Here is a 17,858-nt window from a genome sequence, read left to right on the forward strand (position 1 = left end):
TGATTGTGGGACAGCCAGAGAGGAGTGAGGGTGTGGAATTAGGGCAGCTCCTGCTGGCTCAGGAGTGCTCGTGTAAGGTCAGCTGGGAACGGTGGGGTGGTGAAGAGGAGTTTCTGGTGGTTGCAGCAGAACATTTGGCACAATTTCTTTGAGTTGTAAGAGTGGCCTAATGCTTAAACCACCACAATTAGAGTATTTTTAGCTTTGAAACAGGACTCTGGTTTTCCACAACCAATTTCTGCAGGCAGCTTAAGAAGGTCTCTCTTCTCGAGTCAGTTTGCTGTTTTTAAAATACATCAGTATTAGTGAGCAGTGGGGACACTTTGGTAGCAAATTCTGCCCAGGCTCTTACCAGAACCACGGGGTTGGTCCATACATTCAGAAGTCAGTAAGAGATGGGTTAGAGCCCTTTGTTCTGAAATACCCAGTGCTCTTTATGGGTCACTGTTAAAGTGACTGCTGCTGTCTGTCGTGCTCTTCATGGGCAGTAGATCATCTATCAGGGTGTATTAGGGCTGTGTTTTAAGAAGTCTGGGTGCTGTTGAAATGTTCTATTCTGTAAGCAAATAACAGCCTGTTTTCCCAAGGTTGAGCCTCCCTGAGCAGGAGCTGTTCAGCTCCCAGTTCCTGACTGCTCATGGGGCAGGGCATGGTCTCCGTGGGCTGGTCTGCAGTGTGTGAGTGCTGCTCTGAGGAGGACCAGAGCTCTTCTGAGTGTGTTCACAACAGATTTCCTGCTACTTGGCAGCTTCTCTCAGCTGATCTTTTCTGGTGCTCACACAACAGGAACCTGTAGCTTGTGTTTCTTCTTCTCACTAAATATCCCACACTTACCGCTTCAAATCTGCCATCTCAGAGTGGGAGTCCATGTTCTGCTTTAAAGGAGCTTCAGCAATTCTTTTTTTCCTCCAGACATATCAGGAGCAGGGATGGAACAAGGGAAGGTGCTCTTTGCAGCACAGTGGGCAGGCTGGTGCCATTTTGCATTTTATTACAGGCTTTGGGATTATAAAGGTACTGAAATAGTAATTTTCAGAAACATTCAGGATAACTCAAACCTTGCAGAGCAGACTTAGCTTTCTGCAGCATGCCAGAGGGAGGGACTGAGCTTCCAGCCTGCTTTTCATGGAGCAGGCAAGAGGAACTGGATGTAGGAGCCAGCAGTTGGAGTGTGCTCAGTTATTGTCAGGGCAGCACTGTGAGAAGTGTTGGGGTTCCCCTCCCTGGAGTTCAATGCTGTGCCCAGAGGGCACACAGAGACACAGACAGGAAAGCTGGGGGGATTTCTCCCTGCAGTCATCAATGTGCACACACAGAGACAGCCACTGACAGTGCTCAGGACTTGCATGGAAGTGATTATCTGGGAGGCTGACCCGCGGATGTGTGTGCTTTAAAGGCTTTCAGGATTAATTAGTGCCAGCTAGAGGGGAGAGATGTGACTATTGGCAAAGAAGCAGGACCAGTGTGATAAACAGAAAAGCCTAATTTTCCCTCTTAAAAGAAGCTGTGTGTGGGAGATGGTAGCCCATAAACCAGATTTTACCCTCTCTGCTGCATGGGTGGAAGAGCTCTGTGTCTAATAATAGAATACATGGTTCCCATTACCAGTGACTTCATGAAATACTACCTTGGAGTGAACCATGGCTTGTGTTCCTAATGGTGCTTTTATTGTCAAACTTGGGTTAGCTTTAGGCTGTTAATTGTAAAGGTATCCTTTGAGTGTAACCCTGCTCTGCCCGGGCTGTGTAACTGGAGATATTGAGAGGAATTCCTCACGCTTTGTATTTTACACTTAGAATGGAATTTTTGGAGCGTGTGTTCATTTGGAAAGGTTTCATTTTCTTGCATGGGGAACTAGTTGGATTTATAGATCTATTAAGCAAGGTGAGTTAGATATATACTATTCACAGGGATTTTTATATTCCTCAACTCGAAGTGACCTGGTGAGTCTGAAAGTAGCGTAAAACCTGAAGGTGACATCTCAGTATTTGATCTGCTGTGATCATGACCTGCTCACCTTTAGCTTTAATGGCACTATATAATTCTCGAAAGTTGCAAATGTACTCCACTGTGGGGCTGATGGATGATAAAATCCACTCTGCCTAATCACCTCTCCAGAATGTGTGTTGTTTCTAGTAGATACCGATCTCCTGTATTTGTTATCTTATATTTGAGAGAGCCTTTGGTTCCTGCCCTAATGGGGGTTTGTGCAGATAATGCTCAGCATCTTGGTGGGAGCTGCAGGACGTGGCTCATGGAAAGGCAGGAACTCCTTTCCTGGGGGGGGTTCCCATAAATTTTAGGTTGTGCTGAGGTTGCTGACTTGCCCATGATGGCCTCAAGCCTGTGGTGCTGGGGAGCAGTGAGGACAGTCCTGAGCACTGCCCTGTGCAGCTCTAAGAGCTGCTGCCCTTGAGCTGAGTTTCTAGAACAGATGTGTGAAACTCTGGGTTTGAATGCAGAAGCTGCCAGACAGTTCCAGGGCTTGAGGGACTAAAGCTTTAGTTCTCCCATCTCACACAGCAGGCAGGGCAGTGCTGTGCTGCGCTGTTCTGCCGTGCTGCATCTGAAATGCTAAGCAGTGTTTATTAAATAGGAAAAGTAAACTTTGGGAGCTTATTTGCAAGGACCTGTGATGCTGTAAGGGACTTAAACCTCTGGGGGGTTGTGAAGTTCACTGAAAGGAATCACTTCTACTCTGACTGTTCCCTTGTAAGTGACCCTGCAAATACCTTCTCTGTGTGAAGGGGTTTGTGCTCTGTAAATCACAAAATAACACATCTTTTAAAATCCTGAAATGTTTCAAAAATGGAATTGCTCAGCTGAGTTTTGACAGCAGTTTTTAAAAGGCTGAGTGACTGGAGCTGCAGAGGGTTTCCAAGTGCATCCTGTGGAGGGGGTTCCTGGGAGAAGTCAGCACAGGGAGCTTTTTAAATCTGAACCTCCTCAGAAAAGGAGTCTGGGGCTTTCTGAAGTTTGCATAAGCATTTGAATTATTTCACCTTAAATGCTTTTTTCCCCCCTCTTTTTTTTCTTTCCCATCAGATTTCCCTTATATCCAAAAGGAGGGGAGAAGCTTCAGTTTGAATATGGAGTTTACCTTCTCAACAAAAATATAGCACAGGTAGGTACACTTGAGGGTATTTCTGTATTACCCTTTATTTGTGTCTGTTCTCTGCTTGGTGTCAGTATGGCCTGAGTGTGCATGTGCTGTGTGGTGATGCTGTTCTGGGCTGACATTTGGGAACTAAGAGAGATCCTTGAGACCACTGTCTTGCCTTACAGCTTTGGGCTCGAGGGTTTCTGCTGTGGTGCTTAGAGAAGGACTGGCCAGAAAATAGTGAGCCTTTTCCTTTTCAGATAGTAAATTCTAGGAGCCTGTACACACTGCTTTGGAAACTAAAGGTTTTCTGCTTTTTTATTCTGTCGTACTTTAAGATCCCTTCATGTCATTCTCACTGTCTTTAGTTTGCTCCATTATTGCTTTAACTAGTATTCTACTCTTGTGAGGAAACACAAGTGGAAAATCCGAAGTCTTGCAAATGGATGACTTTATATTTAACTTAAAAAAGGCCCTCTAACAATCAACCCTCCTTTCCTTGCTTTTAATGTATTTTAAAGATCATCACGTAATCGCTTCTTATAATAATCTGGTTTGTTTAAGTATCTTCCTCTTTGCAAACTTTTGTGCACTGAAAGGCCACCATCCATGTTTAAAGTGTTTTTAAAGTGTAATCTCTCAGTTTCTGAGCATTTTTCTTGTCTCCAGTTCTCCTTGTGAATCCCCATCTTTCCTGAAGTGCAGTGCCCAAGGCTGGGGCAGTTGGGCAGCTGCTGCTTTCCAAGCACTGAGCAGAGAGCTGGGAGAACTGTGACACAGGCCTCGTCCTTGTCCCTCCAGTTCACTGTGCTCCTGCAGTTTGTGCTTCCAGCACCCCCCAGGGTGGATCTCCCTCAGTGCCCCCAGCAGCCTCAGGTCCCTCCTGCACAGCAACCAACAGGCCCTGGGGTGACCCAGTCCTGCTTTGGGTGCTGCACCTTGAACGTCTCCTCAAAGGGGCACCTTTTTGTTCTTGACATGTTTGTAATTTGGTGCTGTAGGAAACTGGGGCAAGGTGTGGGTTGAGAACTCAGTCCCAGCTCTCTGCTGGCTGCACCTCTGGCTCAGCTAATCCAGATATTGGCCAGAACTGGGCTCTGTTCAGCCAGTGGAGCCCCACTCCTCCTGCCCCTGCATTTGCAGCCAGGAGCACTCTTTGCTACACCCAGAGAGTCCTTGCTCTGTGCTCTCTCATACTTCATCAAGATCCCATTTCCCCAGTGTGCTTCAGAGCATATTACACCAGAAAGTGCCAAGAGATTGAAATTCCAACCAAAATGACATTTCTGTTTCTAACCTGTTTGTAAGCCTTGACATTAGATTAGTCTTACAGTTTTATTCTTGAAAAATCCTTTTTTATGCTTTGTTTCTACTTGTTTGTTTTTCCAGTTCTCTGTTCCACCACTTTTTTGCCATTCCTTACCCCAAATTGAAGGAAAGCTTCTGGATCTTTTTGTGTTGTTTGTTTTTTAAGCTTGGATTGCCTTTCCCACTTTCCAGACTTCTGGTACCTTGCCCTTGCTTAGTGTATTTTGGACGATAACCCCCAATGGCTCAGAAATCACTTAAAGGCTAAAATATCTTAAGGCAAAGTTAATCAAGTCCTGCTAATCTTGGCAATTCACTTAACGAGGCTGTTACTGGAGCTGAGGCTGTGCCTCCTTGCTGGTGGCATTAGTAATGGCAGCCAGCTGTTCACACTGACCTTCCGGGGGGGGAGAGGAGTGAGAAAAGGGGATTAAATACTCTTTGATACTTTCCCTCTCCATTGCTATCAAATCAATGACTGCCTTAATCTCTGCTCCCATAACTCCATTAGTGCATTCTGTGCTGTGGGAGCTGTGGCACTGCTTTTGATCTTGCTCTTCAATGCAGTGATGCAAACCTGAACCTGTGGGCTGCTTGTCTCTATCAGGTGCTCCACTCCTCACCTGCTCTTGGCTCCAGGGCATGTACTTGAGTTACTTGGCACTTGTGCCTGCTGCATTTTATAGGAACTGTCACCACCTCGCCTGTTTCCCCCTTTATCCCTCTGACTTGTCCCTGTTGGACCCACTGAAACCTCTCATTCTGCTTTTTCCCTGGTCCTGTCTCTGAACAGAGGCCACTCACCTGTGCTGCCTTCCAAGGCCTTGCAGTTGGTTCTGAAACCACTGGCACATGTTTGAACCCATAAAAAGAAATGAAGACTTTAAGTACATAATTGTACTTTAAGAAGTTTCCCAGTTTCCATGGGGTCACTGGTGCTGTGCAAACTGCAGTGGTGGTGGCCACACTTTGAAGTGGTTTGTGCAGCACCAGTGCTTCACTTGATAAGGTTTGGGATTGTCTGCTGGTGGATATAAAAACATAGTAAAAGTAAGTCAGAGTTTCTGGGAGGCTTCTCTTACTTGTTTAATCAGGAAAGTGTTACTGATGGCCACATAAACTGTTGTAGTCACAGTTGTTTTGGTCACCTTGGTCAAATATTGCTGCTTTTTATGGTTCTGCCAAGGGAGATTCCCCTGGCAGAGCAGAACAGGTAAATAACTGCAGAGAAACATCCTCACCCCCTGTGCTCAGGAGCTGACCCAACCTAAACACGTGAGATTACTGGAAGCCTTTGTGTTCCTTGGGAAGCTGGAACTGCTGAATTGGAGTAGCTTTTAGAAGATCTCAGGGCTGCTTTTGGAGAAGCTCCCACATGTGCTTAGTTCATGTGAATGTGTGAAAGTCACTGAGTTTGAGTGGACAATGAGCACCTGCCCCTCTCTCATCCCCAGGCTGTCACAACCTGGGAGAGGATCTTTTCAATCCCGGAGGTGTTGCCCTTCATTCAGAGAGCCAGTCCTGGAAATGACTCTTGAATAATTGGGAATCAGTTGCCTAACTCCCTCTGTGTGCTGTGGGAAGGCTGGAGGTGCCTGGGAGGAGCTCTGGGGACTGCACTGGGGTGGTAAGAGAAGAGCCTGGGTCTCTATCACCTCACTTGAATCATTCCTACCAGTCTTGATCGCTGTGGGTGAGAAACAAAGAGCCCAGAAACACTTGTACCAACTTAAAGAAATACTTGAAAAGATTTGTATGAGTTTCCCCAGTTTCACGGATTTTTATACAATGTCCTTTTTCCTTTCACAATTGCCTGGAGTTCTGGTGGAGAGGAGAAATGTGAGTGGGGGAGAAGTGAGACAGGGTTGATAGTGAGTGAAATTACTGAAATAAAAACTCTTCCAGAGATAAAGTGGTAGTGTTTTGTAAAACAGCAGGCTAATAACAATGGAAACCACATCTTGCACTCAGGAGGATTCAGCTGGAATTAGAAGCAGCTCAGTGCTAGCTTGGTAGAGTATTTCTTTGGGGAAACTTGCTTTGCTGTTACATTCCGGAGTCAAAACAATGTGTGTTAATTCCAGAGCTGGTAATAACTTCCATCTGTACTGAGCACAAATTGTTTCAATCCCCATATTTTCTGTGTGTAAAATTGAATCCCTCACGAAGTGCACAGAGCAGCTTTTTAAGTTGGATAACGTTAGGTAAGACCATAAATTTCCAGTTAACATTTCAGCTCGTTGATGAACAAACGTGGGGTTTTTTTCAGAGGGAAATCAGTGACTTATGTCTGATAGTACCTACCAAAAGTTCCCCGTCATTGTCAAAGGTGGAGTGTGATACAGTTGCTAAAAGTGGGAGTGAATTACTCAGCTCTGGACAGTGGGAGAGAATCCAGCAGGGAGCTGATCCCACAAACTCCATAGCTGCTAAATGAGGGATGTGTGGGGAGTATCTGAGGAAGAGGCTCTGGGAGGAGAAGGAAGTGAACTCTCACCCTGGTATTCACAGCAGAGAGATTGAGATTACACCATGAAAGCCTCCTGTTACAGTGGTTGAGTATCAGCATCTCCCTGAGGCGTGGTGAGGTTTTCTGTGGGTGCTGAGGACAGGGCAGGGGCAAGGCTGGCACCTCTGTGGGTTCTCATCCTGCTGGGCACAGCCATGAACCGAGCTGAGCTGAGTTCTCCCAAGTCCTTGGGCAATGGTCTGTTCCTCTCAGTTACTTCATTGTGCAGTGGCTTTGAGTTCCAGGGCTCAGGTGAACAACAAAAGCAGCTCTGTTGCTGCTTTACTGCCTGCTTTGCTGCCTCTTCCCTGCATTCCCAGAGCTTGGATTGTTTGGGTCTGACTTCACTGCAGGTTCTCCATTGCTTGTGGAGAGATGATCCTAATTTAGTGACCATCCTCTCTGAGGTGAGTCCTTTTTAGTCTTGTTGCTGTGACCTTGGTCCCCACCTCTATCTGGGTTTAGTGGCCTCAGGAATGGTGGTGTTCTGTCCTTGTCCAGATTACTGGCTCTTGAAAAGCAGACTTGCAAGACAGGTTGATAAATAATTCGGACTGTTTTGCAGCTCTTAGATTTCCTAGAGCCAAACTAAGGAGTGAATGTGGCAGTGCACTGCCCAGTTCATGGAATCACAGACTGGTTTGGGTTGGAAGGAACCTTAAAGATCATCTTGTTCCACCCACCTGCTGTGGGCAGGGACACCTTCCACTGTTCCAGGTTGCTCCAAGCCCTGTCCAGCCTGGTCTTGGACACTTCCAGGGATGGGGCAGCCACAGCTTCTCTGCCCAACCTTCAGTTTAGAGCTGTCCCCCTTGCCCTACTCCTCTCTGCCTGTGTAAAGAGTTCATGGCTGGTGTTTGTCAGCGGGCTCTGCAGGTGGTGGCACTCAGAGCATCACCTTCCCAGGCATCACCTCCAGGTTGTGTGAAATCTCTGGGATTTGGGACATGCACGAGTTAAGGTTGTTTTTCCTTCAGTTCAGGCTGGGTGCGTGCTCAGGATCACCTCACAGGGAAGGCTTCTCCTCTGATCCTGATTTGTTTTGTCAGACAGCTCTGGAGTGGTGTTGGACTGACATTGGCATGGTCTGCTCAGCCCTGGCCAAAGAACAGTTGTGCTTTCATCTGACAGTCATTAGCAACACATGAACTTTGCTATTTCACACTAAAAAAATATCTCTGTTGTCAGCTCCCCCAAGGATGTTTGTTTTCACATCACTGCAGTGCAGATCCAAGGCAGTAACTGGTGTCCAGCCCTGCTCTGGTGTGTCCAGAGCTGTGTCCACATGGTGGCAGGAGGCTTTAATGTGCTGGAGATGCTCAGCCAGGGCTGTGCTCCTGGGAATGCTGCCTCGTGCTGCAGTTGCTTGGCTAATGCCCGAGGTGAGGAACATGCACAGCAGCACAGAAGAAAAGCACAACAAACACTCCTTGCCCTGTCTGAGGTGCAGCCAGACTGCCATCTGTGCAGTGGCTGCATGGACCTGAAGCTGGGTGCTCAGGGGTGGGTGCCATGTGTGGGAGACAGAACTGGGTCTCAGCTCCTAAATGTGACAGGCAAGATGGTCAGTTTGGGGCTCTGTTGGACTATCAAACATGGAAGAAAATTGACTTTATAATAGAAACTATTCAACTTTTCCATGGGAAGTTAAACAGCAGAAATGTTAGGCCTATAATTTGTTTTGGCAGTGAACAGTGGGGAGCAGAAGAGCCTTTAGGGGTTCTGTGTGTGCAGTGGGTATGGCCTGGGAGCAGAGGGGGCTGTGACCTGCTCACTACATCTCTTATGAGGCCCCTGAACTGAGATCATGAAATGTACAGTGCAGAAAGAATGCACTGTCTGAATCTGGGGCCAGTTCAACTGCTCAGGGAAAAGTGTGCTTGAAAGAGCACAGGTTGGAGCCAGAGCTGAGTCCTCATCTTGGGAAGTGCCAAGCACTCATTTTAATGGCCAGAGGAAGGGACTGCACCTGAAAAACCACAAAGTACCTTCTCCAGCTGTGTGGAGCCAAAGGCTCTAAGGAGAGGTTTCATTCCTGGAAGCCTCCAGGGTAGCAGTGGGCTGATACACAGCCAGAGCATTTAGAATTGGGGAATTTACATATGCTTTTTGGAAACTTGTTGGAAAGGATTTCTTTTTTTCCTTTCCTATGGCCCATGTCAAGATCAAATGGTTGAAATGAGACTGGATTAGCTGGAAGAGCAGTCCCCTTTCCTTCAGCTCAAAGCCTGCCTGTCCTTGCCTGTAGGCAAAGGCCAGTGGGAACTTGCTCTGGAGGGGCAGATCTTGGCTCTTCAGTCTGTCCCAGTCCCTGCACCTGCAGCCTGAGCCAGGCTGAGGGTCCTGCCCCTCAGGTGGGATGACCAGTGTGGTTGGGAGATTGGGGGGATGGAGCACTTGCCACGTAGGGACAGGCTGGGAGAGCTGGGGGGGCTCACCCGGGGAAGAGAAGGCTCCAGGGACACCTGAGAGCCCCTGTCAGGGCCTGAAGGGGCTCCAGGAGAGCTGGAGAGGGACTGGGGACAAGGGATGGAGGGACAGGACACAGGGAATGGCTTCCCACTGCCAGAGAGCAGGGATAGATGGGATATTGGGAAGGAATTGCTGGCTGGGAGGGTGGGCAGGCCCTGACAGGGGTTGGGCAGAGCAGCTGTGGCTGCCCCATCCCTGGAAGTGTCCAAGGCCATGTTGGAGCAGCCTGGGACAGTCAAAGGTGTCCCTGCCCATGGCAGGGGGTGGGACTGGGTGAGCTTGAAAGTCCTTCCAACCCCAACCAGTGTGTGATGCTGTGAACTGCAGATGTGGCATCACCAGCTGTGCCTGGAGTCACTCCTGCACAGAACTGTGGGCAGCACCCATGCCATGTGTGTCCCCTCACTGGTGCCCTGTGCCACTGGCAGCAGCCCTACTTTGGCTCTTCAGACTGCTCAGTCTCTAGGTAAGTGACTCTGTGTTTAAAATAGAACCCAAATTCAGGAATCCAAAGGCAAATGGGTTCCTGATATAGTTAGGCTGACCTAAACACGTGTGATTTGCCAACCCAAACGGCTCTGTAGTGTGTGTAAGTGCTGTGTTATGGAACTGAAGGAGAGAGGGAAGTGGGAAGTCTGCTATCAGGCCCTGGCACAACTGTCAGTGCAGGGAAAAGCTGTGGTGTGGAAGTTTTTCCAAGGAGAAGGGGGGGTGCTGGAGGCAAAGCTGGACTCTCAGGTACAAAGTGTTAACACCTGTGGAATTCCAGGACTCCTCTGTGAGCCTCTCTTCCTTCAGAGCCCTTTCCATGGCCATGTGGCCAACTCTTAATGGGAAGAATTCATGGGAAAATGCATCTTCCTGAAACTTCCCTTGCTTTAAGGCATAAAAATTCTGCTCTTCAGCAACAAACCGACTTCTGGGGTTTGGGTTTTTTTGTCCTGAGCTTCTGTTCTTTTCTCTTCTCCCCCACCATCCTTTGTTCTTCTGGTGTGTAGTTTACTATATATGTTTTGTCCTCCTTGGGGCAGGGTTTGTCTCATACTTCTGTGTATAAGATTTGGCACATCAGGGCACAAAGCCTGTTTTGAAAGCTTTGGGTATGACAGCTGCTTAATAAATGCCTTTCAGGCTTTTTCTATACTGTGCTTGAAGTTCAGAGCAAGTTGTTCTCCAAGAAAAAGGGTAAAAGTGTCTGATATTTATTGGCTTGTTCACTTTTTGTTCAGTCCAGAATGTTTGAAAATCCAGAGTTTTAAAGTATTATTTTTCAAGAGGCTGGAATTACTAATGGAGTTATTGTATCTCTCTGTGTGTAGTTCATGTGAATATTTCCTAAGTTCATACTGTGTAATTAATAAAAAACAAGCTCTGCTTCAATTTAGCACATGCAAGTGGATGTTTTCAGGAACACCAGTGCTGATCTGTCCTTGTTTAATGTTCCCTGAGCTCAGCTTTCAAGTGTGCAATCTTGTCCCTCATGTGAGGAGCCATTCCCAGTGTTGGTGAGTCTCAGGGCCACGTGGAGTTCAGGGAATTATCCTGAGAGAAAGCAAGTCTTTCACAGGCTAAACTGTTGCTTCTGTACTCACCAAATGAGGGGTTTTCTCATCTGATTGCCAATCTAACCTTTTGTTTTAGCCCTCAGTCTCCTTTGCCACTGAGGCAGCATTGGGTGCCTGGGGCTCAGCTGAGGCACGAGGGGTGGGTGGGAGCTGAGTGCCCACATCTCACTCCATCTCGGCTCTGTGGCCTGGGCTAATCACTGTTCTTGCAGTAATGCTTTGTCACAGCAGGAGCCTTTTCCCCTGGAGGAGCAGCTTTCACACCCCTGGGTGAGTGAACTGCCACAAGCTCAGTGTAACCCACGTTAAAAATGAGAATTTTCCCAATAACACGAAGTGGTGTTTGCAGCACCTGATGGAGCACATTGTTTATGCACACTGAAATAATTCCTCAGGCTCCTTTCCTGCAACACCTTAAGGCACAAGGTAGAGCTGGACATGTGGGATTACCTGGGGTTTGTCAAAGTGTGAAGGTAAGGGCAGAGTGGAGGAGGAGTGAGGAGCACCATGTGCTGCCTGCTCTGATTTCCAGCCAGGCCAGGGTGGGCCAGTTCTCTGTGCCTGCCTGTGCACTCCTGATGGCTCTCTGGGACTTACGGGGTGATAGTTGGGTTATACAGGTAAAAAGCAAACTTCAGGTGGGCAGAGTTACACTTGGGGAGCTAAAATAGACAGAAAATGTTGTGTTTAACATGGAGGTAGGAAATGTTACTTCTCCTTTTGGCTTTTGCTCGCCTGACCTTGTGCTCCGTGCCTGATGTAATGACTTTGAGCACAAAAGCTCAGGCTGAATGAGGTCATAGGAAATCAGTGTGCCCGTGCCTTATAATCCAATAAACATCACTCTGTGATCCCAAGCCCTCTGAGGGAGCTCTGACCTGAACCTGGAAAGGTTATGCTCTATAGTTTCATCTTATCACGCTATAAATGCAGCAAGACTGCAGCAAACGTGGTTTTAGTTATTTCAGTGCTTCACAGGGGAGCAGGGCAAGCTGTCTGAGGCCAGAACTGCTCTGTCTTCTAAATTGCCTTTTTTAATGTTCTTGTTATGGAACAGTCATGGCACCTTTACGGGCAGGGGGCCCATATATGCTGGTTTGATAACAAGGCCCTTAACCACTGAATTTTACAGGAATACTTTGCTTACATGAGGGGCTGTTTCTCCCAGGCTGTCTTTGGGTTCCCAGGTCCTTGCTGAGACACCAGACTGGGAGCAGGAGGGCTGATGTTGGAGACCTCTCTGGAGGGGTGTTGTGTTCACTCTCAGGAAGGTTTCATGAGAGAGTCCTGGAGGAAACGCAGCTTTTGGCTCCTCTGAATGTTTAGTTCTGCATTGTGTTCTGCATGTCCTCAGACACGTACTCCTATTTCCTTATTTCTTGAGGTCCATCTCCAGTAAACACTGTAGCTGTGAAACCCAAATCCAGTATTAAATATTGCCTATTATCACATTTCAGCTTTCAAAATTAGAAAAAAACTGCTCTATAAATGTTTGGCAGAACAGTACAAATTGTTGAACATTGAGCATCGAGGCTGCTGCTGTCTGAATGAACACCAGACCTTGTGTTCTGGTGGATGTGAGGGGAAGAAACAGCCTAATACAATTCTAAGGCAAACCAAGGCAGGTAAAGAGCAGTTAGGTCTGTTACCAGATAAGGACACAGTTTCCCTGGGCACTGCTGAACCGCTTCTGTACTTGGATTTTGTGCATGAATTTCCCTGCCTTTCAGATGGAAGTGAAGAGGGAACACTGGACATGGGCTGGGAGAGGCAGGACAAGGGGAATGACTTCACTAACCATATCCATTGGACATGGGCTGGGAGAGGCAGGACAAGGGAAATGGCTTCTCTCTGACATTGTACATTGGACATGGGGTGGGAGAGGCAGGACAAGGGGAATGGCTTCTCTCTGACATTATACATTGGACATGGGGTGGGAGAGGCAGGACGAGGGGAATGGCTTCATTCTGACCATGTACACTGGACATGGGCTGAGAGAGGCAGGAAAAGGGAATGGCCTCACTCTGACAGTATCTTACAAAGTATCTTTTTAATGTCAGGATCAACCTGTGAATGCAGGACAGATCAGCCCAATTTGGACTGAGAGCTTTGAAAATAAGGGTGACTGTAGGTACCCTTTGAAGGGGGAGGGTAAACCAGAGTTATCATCTCCTGTTCCTGCTTTGGTTGCTGTTTTTGTGCCTCCTTTGTCATTGCCATGCCCCACTCATGGTGGGAGCCTGTGAGATGTTGTGGTGAAGGCTTTGGGCACCTGGGCCAGCTTGGGGAACTTCACAGCAGGTGCCCAGTGGGTTAGTGAAGGACATGGCTCTTCAAGGATGTGAATGTAACTTGTTTTGCTTGTTAGTTCAGTACTCTTCCAAGAGTTGCAAAGTCAACATCTGCTTTTCAGGTGGAACCCTGGGAGGGGGAGGCGGGCAGGTCATGATTCCCATTCAAATAGCTGTTGTATTTGAGCACTTCCTCCTGCTTGGCTGAGGCCTGTCACTGCTGGGGAAATCCTGTATTTGCTCCTTCTGAAAGCAAGATTGAGGATTTAAAGACTTATTATAATCAGTGCTTGTCATGGTGCTTTTTTCCCCTCCTACTTCCTCAAGAAGCTTTAAAAAAAATCCCCCGCCCCCCTTCCATGGTTATGACTACTCCCAAACTGTGATTGGTGTTTACTGACAGTCTTTTCAAGTGTGAGAAATGAAAATCGATGTTAGATGTTTAGGTTTGAGATCTGTTGTCTGAAGAGCTGTTTGGTGCCACAAGGTGTTTGGCTGATGCTGCAGCTCAAGGGTGTTTCAGGAAAGCCACAGAGATGCTCAGAGCTGGAACACCTCCCCAGCTTCAGGAAAACACAGGCAAGCAACACGTGAAGGGTTCAATAATCTAAGATTTTATAATTTCCCCCGAAAGGTATAAACACACACAGCTGTTTATGTAGCAGCAGGCATCATTTCAGCGAGCCCCAGTTGTTTATATAGCAACAGGCATTACAGCAACACTTTCTGTTTTCATTATTGCACTGCTTAGTCATCTGAACCCCAGCCAGTGCTCCTTCATACTCTGAAAAGTCATCCAGGATCTTGTAAAACAATTAACTATGTCATTTTATTAAAACTTGCATTTTATATTCCTGTCCTAGCGTTTGACATCGTCTGAAAACCTTTCTGTAAGTGCTTGGCCTGTGACCAGCTCTGCAGAGCTGATTGAAAGAACACTTTTGCTTCTATTTTTGTTTGTAGGTTTCCACATTTGTGGAGCAGATGTTCTTTTGAAATTCTTGATGCTATCAAGAGAAACTCCTCATTGAGCTGAAAATAATTCCAAATTGCTCTTGACTGCCTTAGCAGAGCAGGAGCTTTGCTCAGTGGAGTGGCTCGGGTTCACCTCCTGTGTGGGTGCAGATGGGGCTGCAACATCAAGGACCGGCGGAGAGACTGAGAGAAGTCCAAAACCAGAGCAGATCTCAGCAGAGACTTCAATATTATGCATCCCATGTACTGAAGGGGCAGCTATTCTGAACTTTAATAACGTGCTCTGAGCTGTCAGACTGCTTGCACATGGCTCAGAGCGAGGGCAGGGTGGCTGGGGAGGCAATGTGGGAAATGATGAACAGATGAGTTTGGGATTGCAGTCACTCTGCATTTCCCCAGCCCAGGTACTCTGTGGTTTCTGGCTGAAAGCAGCTGTATAAGCCTGTGCAGCAGCAGCCCTTGAGCCCTGCCCAGGAACCAGGGCAGGAACCAGGCTGTGGGCAGGGCTGGGCTGCAAAGGGCCAAGCCCTGACTCTGCTCCTGGTGCCACCTGCAGGGACCCAGAACTGCACAGAGCACCAAGTGGTTTCTTTGGGAACCAACTTATTGAAAAACTTGAGTAGTTCTGGTCCTTCTGAGGAACTTTACCAGGGAGTAACTGAGCATCTTCAGGTTTGTATTTTAATTAGTTAGAAATGAGGGATCTGTGCTGGGAGATTTGATGAATGAAGGTTTTATTGTGGCATTGTTGCCTCTGGGAAGGCTTTTCTGTGCCTGGCATGATTTTAATTAACGTAACAGCCCTGTTGATGAAGGAGATGCTTGGCTGGAGCAGTGGGTTGGGGATGCTCAGAGTGAGCTGGGTCAGTGCTGAGGGCTGACACCCTCCAGCAGGACTCCACACCACTGCACAGAAGCCAATACAGGTAGAAACTGAATATTAAGAGTCTAAACTAATTATGCCCATCTTGTTACAAGTTAATTTGTTTGTCCTGCCTCACCTAATACCACAGTTGTCTTGGTCTTTGGTGAAAATTCAAACATGTTATTAGAGAGCTAATACAAGTTTTAAGAATAAATCTAATTTTCACTCTGAGATCCCCTGTTTTTAAAGCAGCTTATTTGAACACCTATTGTTTTCTGTGGTGTTAGAATAAATAACAAGTATAAGAGAAAATGCCCACTAGTATGATGGACTGGTCTTCTGCAGAGGTGCAGTTGGCCTTGAAATAAATTTATTATCCTATTTCTTCAGATTTTCCTGCAGAAGTGTGTCCTTAAGTTCCTCTGTCTTGAACTATCATACAGTATGGTGCATCTCATCTCTTACATCTTGTTTGTGTGGAGTAAGTGTTGCTTGTTGTTTGAAAACACAGCTGTGTATAGGAGCTAACTGTTAGTAAGGAAATCACAGTTAAAACATTTCATTAGGGACTGTCATTAATGGTTTGCCCCCAGTCCCTGTGTTGCTGCAGACACAAGGCATTACTGCTTGGGTTTTAGGCTGTTGCAAAGCCAAAATAGAATGCAGTACATAAGGTTAAATCATAGGGTTTTTTAGGTTGCACAAACACCCCAACTCCCCTTCACACACATCTCTGCTCTCAGCAGTATAAAAGGGTGTTTTCATAGAAACAGTGGCTGTGCTCGTGTTTTCATAGGAGTCTCCCAAGCATTCCTCTGATCTTGGCTGTTGGAAATACAGAGATCCCTTAATCCAATCTGTTCATGCTCTGAAACCTTAGAATTTAAGGATGGTTATAAAAAGGGTATTCTGTGAGCTTTTGGTTGTTGGAGGAGGAACAAATGTAAAGTTTTTGATTTTGGTGGGATTTTTTTCCATTCTTCATTCCTTTTGCTCCAGGCGAGTTCTTTGGTTAACCAAATCCACTGTAATCCCATCAGCAGAACATGGTGATGGTTTTGGAATTTATATTGTATGGTTGTCTTAATCCAGGCTCTGTCACTGCAGCAGAAAATATGAACCCAAGCCCACCACATGACTTGGCTGTGTCCAGATGGAAATAATAACCTGTAATGAATGGCCTCCTGTTGTACAAGCAGGGCTGAGGGTGATTTTCTTCCAAAGTAATTTTTCTTTCTAAAATTCAGATGAGCATAAAAATCATTCCCAATTTCAGGGGCCTTTTTCTGTGACAAACTTGATTGTTTGGGAGGAGTCTGACATTTTTGAACTGTAGAGGATGGTTGCCTACACCTCACTGTCAGGAATTATAGAAACAGGTGTGGAAATCTAAACAGAAGGAATTTGTCTGGAGGTGGGATTTCTCTATGTCTCACCAAGTAGCTCCACCAGCATGGAATAGGTGCAGTTGCTGTGTGTGCACTGGAGGCCAACTGGGATTTCCAGAGGGAGTGAACACCTCCTGAGACGTCCTTCCTGAATTGGTGGTGCTTCATTCCAATAGCCTGAACAATACTGGAATTTAGGGATTTTTTTTTAAATAGAATTTAACCACACAAGGGATACATTTCTCTGCAAAGTTTCCCTGAAGTTTTGAGATTCAAACTTGAAAGAGGGACTTTTTCCTTCCCATGTGCTGTTTTCTTCAGAGGTTTTGTAATTTGGGCACTTGTTAAACATGTAGTGTGTAATTCCCAGCAGTGACAGGTGTGTCATGTGGGGGGTGTTTGATAATCTGAGGTTTGGAAAAGCAACTTGTAGGAGTCAGTCCTGGGACTACAGTAAGTCAGTGTTTGAAGCCTTGGCTACGTGGCATCTGATTGGAGTGCTGGGTTTAATTAGGGAATAATCCCAGGAGTTTGTGTTGTTCCAAGTGTGTGAGGAGCAGAGATTTCCATCAGCTGTGTGACAATGTGTGTTTGCACTGGTTGGTGTTCTGTAAGAGCTGTCCTACTGATCCCAGCAGACACTCAGCCTGACAAGTGACCCCTGCACACAAATTAAGGTTTGGAATTGGTGAAAAATAGAAGGTTGTGTTGAAGTTTGGCCTGTTCCCTCCTGGCTGTGTTTTTATTGAGCTGTGAGGCTGCTCTCCTGTTACAGACAGAACATGGAAGGAGGTTGGACACTCAAACTGACTGATTGTTTTGTCCCTGTTCTTGGGTGGGTTTTGCTAATATGAGCATTAAATGGAACATTTCCTTAAGAGGAATAAATGTCTCGGAACTGCTGGATAATCATCCTACACTTTCTTAAAAGCCTAGTAAATTAATTGCCCATGGTGTTCTGTTCTTGGGGATTTGGAAAGCTGTGCTGATTTTAGGGTTTTTTTCTGTTCTTGTAGCTTAGGTATCAGCATGGGCTGAGTACTCCAGATCTAAGGCAGACTCTTCCTAACCTGAAAAACTTCATGGAGATTGGGCTAATGGTGAGATGGTAAGTATTTTTTTCCTTTTTCTGTAATTAAAAAGAAAGAGGTGGGTGCTGAAAAACAAAATCTGAAGGTAAGGATTTGTCACAGACAAGCAGCTCCTCTGCACAAGCTGAGCATGTTTGGTGGGACTGGAACTTCCCAAAATACAGACCATGGAAATGGCCACAATATCCTGCTGTTTTCTTATCTTCTGTATTAAGGCCCACAGCCCTTCTCAGAGGTTGGTGTAGGAGGGGAAACCCGTGTGAAAAACAGTGTTCTTCTCTAGCGGGAGGTGAA

General features: G+C 46.6%; 1 protein-coding gene across 2 annotated transcripts in view; it reads left to right on the forward strand.

The window, feature by feature from the left end:
* The window catches only part of UVRAG (UV radiation resistance associated), a 66,499-nt gene that overhangs the window by 38,464 nt on the left and 10,177 nt on the right, over positions 1-17,858 (forward strand). The window contains exons 13-14 of one of the 2 annotated variants that reach the window (XM_071564979.1): positions 3,046-3,124; positions 17,490-17,581. In XM_071564979.1, the coding sequence (XP_071421080.1) occupies positions 3,046-3,124; positions 17,490-17,581 (171 nt within the window). The remainder of the gene's footprint in view (positions 1-3,045; positions 3,125-17,489; positions 17,582-17,858) is intronic. The other variant, XM_071564988.1, reaches the window with a different exon arrangement.

This window comes from Pithys albifrons, chromosome 1 (assembly GCF_047495875.1).
Source record: "Pithys albifrons albifrons isolate INPA30051 chromosome 1, PitAlb_v1, whole genome shotgun sequence".
In the NCBI taxonomy this organism is placed as follows: Eukaryota; Metazoa; Chordata; class Aves; order Passeriformes; family Thamnophilidae; genus Pithys; species Pithys albifrons.